At 38.4% G+C, this 14738-nt stretch overlaps 1 protein-coding gene across 1 annotated transcript in view; it reads right to left on the bottom strand.

Moving 5' to 3' along the window:
* Nucleotides 1–1485: 1485 nt before the first annotated feature.
* LOC118027218 (phosphatase and actin regulator 1-like) overlaps nt 1486–14738 on the bottom strand; it is a 47896-nt gene continuing 34643 nt past the window's right edge. Inside the window, exons 3-4 of the mRNA XM_035030437.1 lie at nt 3516–3730; nt 1486–1596 (exon numbers count right to left, since the gene is read on the bottom strand). Of these exons, the coding sequence (XP_034886328.1) occupies nt 1486–1596; nt 3516–3730 (326 nt within the window). The remainder of the gene's footprint in view (nt 1597–3515; nt 3731–14738) is intronic.

Raw genomic sequence — 14738 nt, 5'->3', positions numbered from 1 at the left:
AAATAAAACACACTAGCTTATAGGAAAACATCCACCAGATGAGCAGCAACTCTTCATTGCATTTACTTCAATGCAGTGAATGAATGACCTCATAAGGCAGGGTAAGTTCTCACAAGCTAAATGTCAGTGATGTTCATTAGTAAGTGAGAACACAATTAGAAACACTTGCTACTAATAGTGTGAACATATTCTTCTGTTACACGATGTCCTTATAACACATTTTAATTTCTCAGGAAAAAAAACCTCTTCCAATGTTTTAAATGAGGTCTGATGTGTCTGGGTAAGTTTCAGCAAATACCTTGGCTTAATTTTCTCTAACATTTATACTATCTTCAGTAAACAATCATTATCAATATTAGCATAATATACTAAGTGCTGAAGAGAAGTTAAAAACCTACAAAAGGGGCTCTTTTAGAAAAATGGAAGTCATGGTTCAGAAAATTTCTGTTCTATACTCAGTTTAGGCTGAAACTTGAAATTTGCATCTTCATAAAGTGATTTAAGACCCACATTTTGGTGCTATTCTTTGACTGACTTGGGACTGTAGGTGAAGGAGGATATCCTTCACTCAAGCTGTGGAGTTATTTCTGAAATGGTATTAAGTGCCCTCAGGGACAAGATGTAGTTGAAAGGATGCTTAAGTATTTAATTAGTATTCAAAATGCCCAGTTCACTTTATTTGGCAACTATATAGATTAGTTTAAGGGAGTTGGTACCCAAAATGATTTTGTGATTTCCAAATAAAATGAATATATATATATATTTATTCCATGAAGCATTACTAAACCTCTAAAATATTAAACATGGACTTATATATAATGAGTGGGTGTGAGAAAGCAAATATTAAACATAAATAGTTTAAACCAATAAAGAATTTCTCTGGAAAGAATAAACAGTAAGTGACTATTTGAGGGTAGAAGAGGAGTGGGAATAAAGGGCAGATTAAAGCTTCCTTGCTTAATTGTTTATAAATTATTGTTAAGAGACAAACAAAATTCTCTCTATGCCCAAATTATGTAATTTATCCGAAGTGTGCAGGCTCCTCTGTTCAGTAATGCTGATAACGACACTAATAGCTTAATTACAACTTGCTGCTCAAGGAGATAAACAAGGCTGTTTGCTTTTTAAACCAGGGGTTACAATTACTTTTAAACGCGGGGGAAAGGCACATCTGCGAGTAGATCTTACTATGTCAGGAAAGCAACCAGAAACCAGCTGGAAAATAAACAAAGCGCCAAGAGTGAGCAGCCTGCACAAAATTAGAGCAGAACTGCCTGATGTGAGCAGTGGAGTAGTAGGCGTGAGGCGTAGTAAACAGGCGGTAAATGTAGGTGGGCAGGGATAGAAAAGTTTTCGGTGGCTAGATCTTCTGTGTTTTCCCTGGGATTCCATCATTTGGAGGGACTGGGCACCCCTCCCCCACTTACAGTCATGTCTCTGTCACACAGTCCTTCGCTTCAGCACCACAGAGAGAGGACAGCTCCCCTAACCGCAGAACACAGCCCACTGCAGTCGCCCTCCCTTCTTTCCAACATCCTCTGGATGGTATTTCTCTTTCTTGCTGGTGTCTTTCTTGATTTTGCTTTTAGGGGGATTCTAAGGGACATATAGAAGGGACTGGAAGCTTGTTGGGCTTGTTTATTTCCAGATTAAAGGCAGACAAGTCTTGTCTGAAAAGTCCAATCTTTTAATTGGCCTCCAGAGTAATTCAACCAGAATAAAAGATTGCAAGTCACTGGATTTAATCTGGTGGCAAAATGGCTCAACCCAACTCAGGAGTGGCTGAAACTTGGAGCTCTCTTTTAGTGTTTTATGTTATTGTTTTGTTGTAAAAGTAAAACAAGGTAAACAACCTTTATTAACCCACTCTAGCCCTTTTTCTCCTGTGCTAAGCCAAAGACATTAAGGAATATACCAGAGTGTGGTAGCAAAGGGGTCAGTGGTACAATTTCTAATATCACTTAGTGAGAAAACAATCTCAGTCATAAAAGAAACTCTTCTCAGTCCTTTTGAAGACTCCTCACAACCACACCCTGAATCTGGAACATACAAGTGAAGGATTAAGAGTTCCATAATGAGACCATAGGCTACTACAGCATGCCACAAAAAAAGGCCAAAGCTTCCCCCGATAAAGACCTCATTTCCCTAGCCCTAAATCCAGAGGAAAACATTTTAGGAGTGACAAGGAACATATGATCAAAACCCCAAATCACCAAGACAGGAAAATAGCACTCCAAGGACCTTGGCCACTTTGGTACTTTCCATTGCCATTCTTCCAGTTGTGAAGATATGGGTACGTGGCCACCACATCTTGTTTCTCTACTCAAAGTTTTCTCTTTTGTCCAAACTTCTCAATAGTGTATGCAATACTTATCATTTGAAGGTCCTCTTTGCTCCAACACATGCACACGCATACTTTGATTCTTTTCCATTTCCAGGGATTTAGTTTTCTAAAGAAAAAGGTATTAACTCGTTTCAAACCTATTTTGAGGGAGGGTCTTCAGAAAAATGCCCTCACTCTTTTTGCACTGGAATTGCTAGAATACTAAGGGACTCTAGAAAGGAAGAAACACAAGCTGGGGAGCTTAGGAGGCATTCAGAAAAGGCAGCACTATGAAGTTAGTGGCGAACAACTTCCTCCCAGTGATAGTGACCATCTACTAGTAACAGAGGGTGAGCTCGGCCTGTGAATCTGGAGCAGCTGCAGCAGAGGGGACAGCAGACATTGGGTGCCTCTTATCAGGTACCCTGAGAGGTCTCAACTGAAGCAGTTTGATTTTCTGAATCCCTCAGTCCTTTCTATTGCCCCTTCTTCTTCCTTCCCTCCATCCCTTCTTCCCTCCCTCTCTATCCTCCTCCCTCCCACCTCCCTCCTTCCTTTACCTCAGTTGTCCTTTTCACTTAATTCCATCTGGGCCAATTTGGGCACCAGTACCAGTGACAGAATCAAATCACCTAACATGTATCCTATGGACCGTGTTATTATTATCATCTTCCCTAGGGTTGCTCTCCAACTGCTTGGTGAAAGCATAAGGTCCTGTTCCTAGCTGTCAACCCCCCACTCTCTCCCCAGCCCACACCCGCAGCAGTGGTATCAACCCAGCAAAATCACCAGTCTGAATGTCACCAACAAGTTCCACCCTGTAGTAGCCCTGCCAGCAAACCTCACCAGCAGAGCCTTGCCAGACCCTCCGCCCACAGCCAGTGCACTCGCATCCCGATCCAGCTCTTGGTGATTCCTAAGATCATTGTTACCACTGACAACACTTTCTTCTCCTCATGGAAGGGGAAAGCCCGCGTGTGACTCCTGGGCGGATGTAGGGCTCCACGCACTACCCTCCCCCACCTCCGCAACACACACACACACACACACACACACACACACACCCCTCCGAATACCGGCGACACAAAGAGCGAGAGAGCGAGCCCGGCGCCCGGCTGGGTAGAAAGAGGGGCGGAAGGGAGGGCACTGCCGGGAGGGGGACACCCAAGGAGGGGCAGGGGGCTGAGCCAGCCGGCGAGGAGGGAAGGGAGACGAGGAAGCGGGGTGGAGGAGAGAGCAAGGCGAGAGGGTCGTCCTTACCTGCCCCTAGGTTGAAGGAGATCCTGGCTTCGGCGAGGTACGGCGTGTCGCTCTTGGAGCGGACTCTTCTGATGGGCCGCCGGTCTATATCATCCTCCGAAGATGCCGCCATTAATGTGGGAGGCAGGAGCAGGGTCGCCCGGCGAGCTGAGAGGGAAAAGGAGATGGAGAGAGAGAGGGAGGCGGAAAAGGGGAGGAGGGGAAAGGAAGAGGCTCACACACGGGGAGGGGGAGGGGAAAGGGGGATGGGAGAGGAAGGGAAGGGGACGGGGAGGGAGGGGGAAAAGAGGGGAAAAAGGAAAAAAAAGAGGGAGAGAGAAAGAAAGAGAGCAAAGGAGAGAAAAGGGTGAAGGGAGAGAAAGAAAATCCGTTAAGGATTTGTGGACTGGAGCAGAGATCAGGCTATCCCAGGCTTGCGCCCAGGGCTCCCCTAACTGCTCGTGCAGCCACAGGGCCAATGGGTCAGTGTTCCCGATTGACACCCCGCCTCCTGCCCGCAGCCCCAGTTTTCAGCTGTTGGCACAGATAGGCTGATGCGAAAGGGAAGACTCCAAAGCAAAGATGCCCAGTCAGCACTGTGCCCTCTCCCGCCAAACGCACTTACTCTGCTCTTCAAGTGCACACTAGGGTCTCCTTAGCCCACAGGATTCTCTAGACTGAGGATGCCTGGCCAGATATAAAAACTTCAGCTTTTCTTGCGTGGAATTATTATTGCTGGAGTGCAAGCCCCCGGTGGTCACTGAGGAGGGCTCTGCACACAGGGTATCCCTTCGCTCCCTCTTTCCCAACCCGGCGCTCAAATAAAGATGCAACCAGATCTGCAATCCTCAGAAGCCGTCTTACCTGCCCCCTTGAACCCTGGAGGTGGAGGGTAGAAGAAAAGTATATACAAGTTTGGGAGGAGTTCGGCAATAAAGTTTTCAGAGTTGATGCTTTGAATGTAGACTAGACATATTCACACAGAATTGAGTGACCCTCTTCTACAATCACTAACTTCTAGGATGTGTTTATGTCTACATAAATATCCATTCATTTTAACCTTTAACTTTCTCTTTATTTGGTGACTTTGGGGACAAATAATGGTCTTTGCATTGGACCTGTAGTCTCTATAACCCTGTGCCATTGAGGTGAAGATCAAGGGCGCTTTACATTTCTTTGAATGTTTGCACTCCAACCTTCCCACATTACACAGCACAGAAGGAAGTAGAAAGGTTTCTGGAGTGTGAATCAGAATGGTTTGATGCTCCTACTGAATCTATTGATGGGCTAAACTCTTTGATGTTTGTCTTTCTACAGCCTCAGTCACTTGGTCTTTTTGTAGCCTGATGTTGCCAATAAGAGCTCACCTGGAGTACACAGATAAACGTTGCCTTGATTCCCTCCCTGCTACAAAAAAGATCTCAGTGTCAAGTCATACCCTTCAATCTCAGAGGAAGAAGTGCTGCCCCAGCTCTGCAAGACTTCCCTCTGCACTTCAGCTGTCAGTTCAAACTCTTGCACCCTAGAATCTTCAGGCTCTCCACACGGGTCTTTTTACTTCACACATAGCTAGTAACTCTTCATCTTAGGAAAAATATAGCTGCCCTTGGCCTCACTGCTTTCTCAATCTCTACCAGACTATTTCCTTCCCATTCTGCTAAATCTTCCCATGGAACTCTTGCCCCACAGGCTCCATGTCTTCACCCTCAGTCCCCTCTTTCATCCCCACCACTGGTTTCTATCCCCAGCACCCAAAGTTATTTTAATGGTCATCATATCCTTTTAACAGTTAAATCCATTTCTTTTTTGTCTGCTCTGAAGTACATAGTAAACTATTCTTGAAATAGTCTCCTCCTTTGGCTTTCTGTACTAGACTTCCTTCCAAATCGTTCAGTTTCTAATTGTTTGCCAATTATCTGCATAGTTAATTTGAAATTGCTTATCCTGGCATGCAGAGCCTTTCACAACCTGACTTTAACGTGTTTTTCAAACGTACCCCCCATTATTTGTTTCCAGTCTGCTCAGATTTGTCCCAGCCTGGCTTACTTCTGCATCTACACTTTTGCTTGTGTCACACACCACAAATTTCTTCCCTATAAACTTTCCATGTCCTCCCTCAGCAATGTCAGATAACTGTCCCACTAGTCTATGGCATGAACCCAGTACATAGTAAATGCTCAATAGATATATTTTAACAGAAGAAGGGAGGAGAAGAGAGGGAGGGGGGAAGGAGAGAAGCGAAAGAAGGAGTTGTTACATAAGTAATGAATAGTAAGGAGTGAACTGGGGACCAAACCTATATCTGCTTGATTTTAAATCCTGTGTCCTTAACCGGTATATTAGTTTGCTAAGTATATGTATTTGGTTGACTAGCCACACTTAAAATTCACTTTTCTATGACTTTTGTCTTATGATTATGTCCCATTTATCTCTGTTAAACATTGATTAAAAATGGATGCCTCCTCTCCCAGGAGGTAAAACAGAAGTCTTTGGCTCATCAAATGAACCATGAAGGTTAATGCTTTTACATGGCTAGTCAGGTTGCAAACAAATATTATGATTGTAACATTTAGGTTCAGGCTCTTAAGGAAGTGCAAAAGTAAGGAAATTGAGTCCAACAATTCTGAATACTGTAAAAACTCTACCTCTCTTTGAATTAAGGCAGTACCACTTGATTGTTCAAAATATTTGGGATTCTCCACCCTGTTGTATTTTCATTCTTCAACCATGTCTTAAAAACAAAACCCAGTAGAGTCCTTTGAAGAAACACCTAGCCCTAGCTTTCCCTGTGTTTCTTTGATTTTACATTTAATGGTTCTTGATATAGAGAAGTACATCTTTGGATTTCTAGATCTTCTTCCTTCAGCATTTTAGAAGATTAAGAACTTAACTTTGCCATTACTTTAGGTGTAATTTTCTTTAAAGGCGTCTAAATGTACTTTCATACAATTTCATTATGGACATTTTATTATTGAAACAATTCTAGATAGATACATTTTTGACAAAAATGACAGAAAAATACTACATCTGTCTACATGTTCTTGAATTAATTTATTGTGTTGTTATTTATATTATCTTCCATTTTTTGACTTCCCTAATTTACTGTTTTCTTTGTCTCACTAGTTTTTCCCATTTCCTTTTCACTTTGCCTCCTTTCTCACATCTTACAATTTGTTCACAAAATTGATCCCGTTTCATGTAGCTCCCTCTAATCCTGCATGAAGGACTCACTTCTGTGGGTTTGTTCTGATGTATCCACATTCTTTATTCTCTGGGATTCTGTTCATATATGTGATCTCTTATCATAAACCATCTGAGTGACATCAGGCAAGAAGCTCTGGGGTAGAATCTGGGATGCTGGGTGCTGCGCCCAGTACTACCACTACTACTTCACCAAGTAACACTGGGCAAGTCACTCACTCTACCAGGTTGGATCTCTGTCATGTCAGCTATAAAAATGGCAGGGTCAGCTAACATGATCTGAAAGGCCCCGCCCAACTCTAATACTCTATGATATTTGCAGCTATTTTCTATCTCTTCTTCCTTCCATGAATATCCATGGCATATTTTGTCTCTTAATCTAAGAAAATATATTGTTCCTTTGATTTGGAACTAACCATATTTAGGAAACCACATGGTATCCATATTTCTCTCAAGTGATTTCATATTATTCAAGTTTTATTTTATACAACTGTGTATCCTTTAGAATCTGTTTTTTTCCCCTCATACTGTTTCCATCATGTGGCAACACCCCTATGATTGTTTGTATGTGTGCATGTGTGGGTGTGGGTGTGTATATAGAAAGAACTGAATTCAACTGTGATCTCAACAACTTTTGAATATACTTTTTAAAAAAGATTTCTTCTTTTTGAGTAGGACTGCTGACTCAGGATGAGGATTTTTTTCTTTTCTAAAGCCAGTCAACATTTTAACACTGAAGACCCATACATGCATGTTATATCCAGACCTAGAGACAGAGAAAGAGAAGCAGCAAAATAGAGTGCTCAAAAAAGTAATATTTTATACTTCTATCACTAGCATGGAAGAAGATGAAGGTGGGAACAGAAGGAAGAAAGAAAAGAGCAATAATCCATCCTAATCAAGAAAACTCTTCAGGTGAGTGAGGCTTTAAAAATATTACTCAAAGTGTGTTTCTAGGACACCCTTACATTGATATCACTTAGAATACTTGTTAAAATGTAGATTTTCAAGGCCCCCAACCTGGACCTGCTGAATTTTGAGGGGATGAGAACTGGGTACCTAGGTTTTCAAAAGGCTCCTAACTTTGTCCATTCTCACCACCTGTAGTCAACATTATACTGGAAGTCTTGGTCAATGTAGTGATTTAAGTAAAAGAAAAGGAATTAGAAAGATACAATGATTGGAAAACAAGAATAAAATTGTGATTAGTCATATATGTCATGATAGTGTACATATAGAATCTATAAGAATCCAGACTATTAGAAATAATAAGTGAATTTGACAACATCACTGATACAATAGCAGCATAAAACATCAATTTTGTTTCAACATACTGACAAAATTAGAAAATATAATTTTAAAAGAACCATTTACAATAGTATCATAACCATCAAATACTTATGAATAAATCTCACAAAAGATGAGCAGGACCTCTACATGAAAAACTACAAAACATTCCTGAAAGAAATTAAGAAGACCTAAATAAATGAGGAGGGATGACTAAACCATTCTCATGCTCGTGGATTAAAAGACACACTATGGAAAGGCATCAGTCTCTTCAAATTGGTTTATAGATTCAATGAAATTCCAGTTAAAATTCAAGCTTTTTTTTTTTAATTGACAAGCTGATTCTAAAATTCGTATGAAAATGCAAAGGGATAAGACTAACCTTATCATGACAAATAAGAAAATAGCTGGAGGATTTACAGTAGAAGATACCAAGAATTACTATAAAGGTATAGAATTCAAAAACAAAGTAAGATAATTAGACAAATGGAAGAGAACAGAGAATTTAAAAATAGACCCATATATAAACAGTCACCTGATTATGACAAGAGTCCCACTGTAGTACTGTGAGGGAAAGATGGACTTTGCAATAAATGGTGCTTGATCACTTAGATATTCATATGGTGGAAAACAAATCTTGATCCCTATCTCACACCATACACAAATTCAATTCCAAATGGATTATGGACCTAAGTGTGAAAGGTAAACAATAAAGTTTCTAGAAGAAAATTTTTTCATAGAAGTATATTTTATGACCTAAGCAAAGATTTTACACAGGACATGAAAAGCACTAACAATAAAAGAATAAACAGACATGTTGATGCTACTAACATTAAGAACTTTTGTTCATCACAAGACAAAACTAAAAATGTAACATACCAAAATACGTGGGATGCATCTGAAACAGTGCTGATAGGGGAAATTATAGCACTAAATGTCCTGTGAGAGAAGAGGATATTCTCAAATCAATAATCCTACCTCAAGAACTTAGAAAAAGAAGAGGAAAATAAATCTAAAGTAAGTAGAAGGAAGGAACTAATAAAGATAAGATCAGAAGTCAGTGCAATTAAAAACATGGAAACAATAAAAAAGTAAATGAAACAAAAAGCTCATTCTTCAAAAAAAATGATAAAATTGGTTAACTTTTAGCAAGCATAACAAAGATAAAAATAGAGAGCATACAAATTACCAATATCAGAAATCAAACAGGGGTAATCACTATAGATCCTCTATCTATTAAAAAGATATTATGAGAATACTACAAACATCTTTATGTTCATATATTCAACAACTTAGTAAAAATAAACTACATGCAGTGTTCTTAAATAAAGAAAAGACAGGGGTGCCTGGCTGGCTCAGTCAGTGGAGCATGCTACTCTTGATCTTGAGATCTCAGGATTATAAGTTCGAGCCCCACATTGAGTGTGGAGATTACTTTAAAAATAAATCTTAGGGGTACCTGGGTGGCTCAGTCAGTTAAGCATCTGCCTTTGGCTTGGGTCATGATCCCAGGGTCCTGGGATAGAGCCCCACCCCATCGGGCTCCCTGTTCTGTGCTCCTCCCCCCACTCGTGCTCTCTCTTTCTCTCTCAAATAAATAAATAAATAAATAAATAAATAAAATCCTTAAAAAATAAAGAAAAGACATCATTAGGGGAGTGGAAAGGCAAGCCACAGAGTGCGAGAAGATACTTCCAGATTTGTATATGACAAAGGACTTGTAATCAGAATATATAAAGATTCTCTAAAACAATAATGAAAAGACAGACAACACAACTTAATATTTTTTTAAAAAATGGGCGAAAGACTTGAATAGGCACTTCACACACAAGAAAATCCAAATGTTCAATAAGCGTAAGAAAAGATGCTTAGAATCATTACTTAAAGGTAAATTCAAATAAAAACCTCAGTGACATATCATTACACATCTGCCAATCTGGCTAAAACTTTAAAGTCATTCAATGCCAAGTTTTGGTAAGGATGTTGAAGAATTGGAGCTCTTCTGAAAGCTGGTGGAAATGTAAGCTTGTAAAACCACTCTGGAAAACCATTTACAAAGAAAGTATACATAAATATAGGTAAAAACACAAATACCCTATGACATGGACATGCATGTCCATAGCAGGTGTTTCCATAATGGCCCCAAACTGGAAACAACCCAAATGGCCATCAAAAGCAAAATATACAAAAATGATTGTAATATCTTCATTGCAGTGTTATACTTCATGAAAATGAAAAAGAACAAACTATCACTATAAGCAACAAGATAGATGAATCTCTTAGGCATAATGTTGAACAAAAGAAGCCAGATCCATACATTATATGAATATTTGTATATTCCATTTATGTGAAGTGCAAGAAAAATAAATAAAGCTAATATACAGTGATAGGTGGTTAATTAGAAAGATAATGTCTTAGAGGGGTCACAAAGGAACCTTTCTCTATCTTGACTTGAGTGGTGATTATACGTTTTAGAAAAAGTAATTACTTTTGTAAAAAGTTCATTAAGTTATACATTTTATATTTGTGTATATCATTATATATTATATACCACTAAAAAATAAATTTTAGAAAGCTTTCAGTTCACAGAATTGTGCTTACTTTAATAAAAATTTGCTAGCTGCCATTTAGAAATAAAACATTTATATTATTATATAAACAAATATATCCTGGAGAATATTATGGTATGTGGAGTATTATAGTTATTTGATACCAACTATTATTATCAATTTAAAAATAAATGTACAAGCTCTTTTTTAAGTTAAAAGAATCTTCCAGGTTATTAATATGCACAAATAAATATGATAACCATTGCATTTAAGTACCAAATATTTACAAAACCACACTATTAAGAACAATTTAATTTGATCTGATTAAATAGTTTCCTAATGACTTGGGCCATTTTTGTGATTATCAACATTCCACTGCCCCAAAATTCTGTAGGTTTTTTTTTTTTTTTCTGTCTCAGCCTTAGTTTTAGGCTATCATCATATCTGTCTTTTATAACCATGATCTTTTAAGTATTCTATTCCCAGCATTCTGTGCTGCATTAAAAACAACAACAAATAACTAGATTGGAAATGCATATAAGGAATAACGAAAGAATGATGAGAGTAGGCTTCTTGTTATGCCAGAAACAAGGCAGCATTCTTCCAAATTAAACAACTTGAAGGGGGTTGCATTGTCCCCCTTGCAGGAGCCAGCTTGAAGGGGGTTGCATTGGCCAAATCTGGAACAATGTGAGAATAAAAAATAATTAAGTCCACTAATAAATGAAAATTATTAATAATGGGTATTCATGAGTCCTAATAATAAATAGATAAGTGGATAAAACTGGTAATAATTGGATAAGTAACTAGATAAGTAAATGCAGGAAAGGGGGGGACTCTTGCTTCCAGTAGAATGCAGAGAGCTGACATATCCGTTCAGAAGGAGTGCAGAAGTTACAAAATCATCATTTTGCAGTCTTTGTAACAAAGATCAAGCAAAAAAAAAAATCAAGATCAAGTAAGGATTCATAATAGATGCTAAGTCTAGGGGGAAGTTTTGATGATGATATTTTCATGATCTTAAAGTTTCTTCCCACAGATTTATTAGTTTCAAGGAAGGAAATGGAAAACACCTTGACTGGGCAATCAAAATTACCATCACCAAGGAGGGACAAATGGACATGGAGTGCCTCCAGATATGACACCTGATGAACACAACATTACTCTTGGAGTGGTCCAGCCTAGAATGCATAACCTGAGTAGAATGATGAGGAAATATCAGACAACCTCAAAAGTAGGAAGTGTTTATTAAAAAAGGGGAAGGGGCAGTGTATTTCTAAAAAAAAATGCCAATGTTCTAAAAGACAAATTAAGGCTTTGAAAGTTTCCAGATAAAAGGAGGTAAAAGATATCTGACTCTAGACTGGACTCTGTACTGGAGTCAGATCTTAGACTGAACTGATTCTAGATCCTGTCTTGAAGGGAAAAAGTGCTATAAAGGACATTCCAGGATCAGCTGAGAAAATTTAAATTCAAAGAGCAGATTAAAGTATAAGTGTTAAAGAGGCGAAAGACCTGTGCTCTGAAAACTATAAAACACTGCTGAAAAAAATTGAAGATGACACAAAGAAATGGAGAAACATTCCATGCTCATAGATTGGAAGAAAAAATATTGAGTTATAATGTCTATATGACCCAAAGCAATCTACACATTCAATGAAATCCCTATCAAAATACCAATAGCATTTTTCACAGAGCCAGAAGAAACAATCCTACAATTTGATTGGAAAAACAAAAGATCCCAAATAGCCAAAGCAGTTCTGAAAAAGAAAAGCAAAGCTGGAGGCAACACAGTTCCAGACTTCAAGTTATATTACAAAGCTGTAATGATGAAAACAGTATGGTGCTGGCAAAAAAACAGACACATAGATCAACAGAACAGAATAGGAAACCCAGAAAAGAGCCCACAACTATATGGTCAACTAATCTTCGCAAGAGCAGGAAAGACTATCCAATGGGAAAGACAGTCTCTTCAACAAATGGTGTTGGGAAAAATGGACAGCCACATGCAGAAGAATGAACCTGGACCACTTCCTTACACCATACACAAAAATAAATTCAAAATGGATTAAAGACCTAAATGTGAGCCATGAAACCATAAAAATTCTAGAGGAGGACACAGGCAGTAACCTCTTTGACATTGGCGATAGCAACTTCTTTCTAGATATGTCTCCTGAGGCAAGGAAACAAAACAAAAATAAATGATTGGGACTACATCAAAATAAAAAACATCTGCACAGTGAAGGAAACAACAAAACTAAAAGGAAACCTATGGGATGGGAGAAGCTATTTGCAAATGACATATCTGATAAAGGATTGGTATCCAAAAACATATAAAGAACTTACAAAACTCAACACCCAAAAAATGAATAGTCCCATTAAAAAGGGGCAGAAAGACCACAGGATCATGACCTGAGCCGAAGGCAGATGCCTAACGACTGAGCCAAGGAGCCTGCTTCTCCCTCTCCCTCTGCTGCTCCCCCTGCTTGGGTTCTCTCTCTTGCTGTCAAATAAATAAATATAATCTTTAAAAAATAATAAAATAAAATAAAAAGTCTACTATTAAAAAAGGGGGGGGCAGAAGACATGAAGAGATATTTTTCTAAAGAAGACATACACATGACCAACAGGCACATGAAAAGATGCTCAATATCACCGATCATCAGGGAAATACAAATCAAAACTATGATGAGATATCACCCCACACCTGTCAGAATGGCTAAAACCAACACAAGAAACAACTGGTGTTGGCAAGGATACAAAGAAAGGAGAACACTCTTGCACTGTTGGTGGAATGCAAACTGGGGCAGCCACTCTGGAGAACAGTATGGAGGTTCCTCAAAAAGTTAAAAATAGAACTACCCTACCATCTAGCAATTGCACTTCTAGGTATTTACCCAAAGAATATAAAAATACAGATTCAAAGGGATACATACACCCTGATGTTTATAGCAGCATTATCTGCAGTAGCCAAATTATGAAAATAGCCCAAGTGTCCATTGACTGATGAATGGATAAAGAAGATGTGTATATTTATACAAGGGAATATTATCCAACCATAAAAAGAATGAAATCTTGCCATTTGCAATGATGTGGATGGAACTAGAGGGTATTATGCTAAGCGAAATAAATTAGTCAGAGAAAGACAAATACCATATGATCTCACTCATATGTGGAATTTAAGAAACAAAAAATGAACAAAGGGGAAAAAAAGAGAGGCAAACCAAGAAACAGATTCTTAACCCTAGAGAACAAATTGATGGTTACTAGAAGGGAGGGGGGGGGAGATGGGTGAAGTAGGTGATGGGGATTGAGTGCACTTTTTGTGATGAGTACTGGTGTTGTATAGTGTTCAATCACTATATTGTACCTGAGACTAATATTACACTGTATGTTAACTAACTAGATTTGGATAAAAACTTTAAAAATATATAAAGTATCAATGTTAAATGTACTGCAGTTGACAGCTGTGCTCTGGTTATGAAAGAGGCTATCCTATTCCTATTCTTAGGAAATACACAGTAAAGTATTAGGGATAAAGGGCCATGATGGCTTAGGAAAAAATATGTATGTACATATATACACACACAAAATCAAACAGACACACAACTTCATGTATATATTCTTTTTCCCTCCCTCTTCTGTGCCCTCCCTCTCTCAATATAAATATACACTTTTACATTCCTCTTTGGATAGAACAATCGATCAACTGGTAGATAGATAGAGGCAAGAGAGCAAATGATAAGCAAATGGGGTTAAATATTATCAATGGGTGAATCTGAGTAAAGGTAAATAAGTATGCTTTGTACTATTTTGTTTTTGCAACTTTTTTGTAAGTTTTTTCTAATAAAAGTTAGAAGTTACTAGTAAAAACGTGTTTCTTTCTATTTAGGAGAGTTTCCAAGGACTAGAGATGATGTGCCATCCTTGCTTTCAATCTTTCTAAAAAATTATCATTGTCAGTTATTCACATAGGCTCTGGATAAATACAGTATTGATCTTTAAGGGTAACCTGTCCTGCAATTATGCTAAAGGTCTTTGGATTTTTGTTTAAAAATTTAAAAATTAATTGATTGATAGAGGACTCAAGCAGATTAAGAACCTGCGCTGTATAGATGAAATATATATGTCAGTATTTT

This window comes from Mirounga leonina, unplaced genomic scaffold, assembly GCF_011800145.1.
Source record: "Mirounga leonina isolate KUSES-001 unplaced genomic scaffold, KU_Mleo_1.0 Mir_366, whole genome shotgun sequence".
Classification (NCBI taxonomy): domain Eukaryota; kingdom Metazoa; phylum Chordata; class Mammalia; order Carnivora; family Phocidae; genus Mirounga; species Mirounga leonina.
The sequence above is the reverse complement of the archived record's forward strand: the minus strand, read 5'-3'. Positions and strand labels throughout refer to the sequence as shown.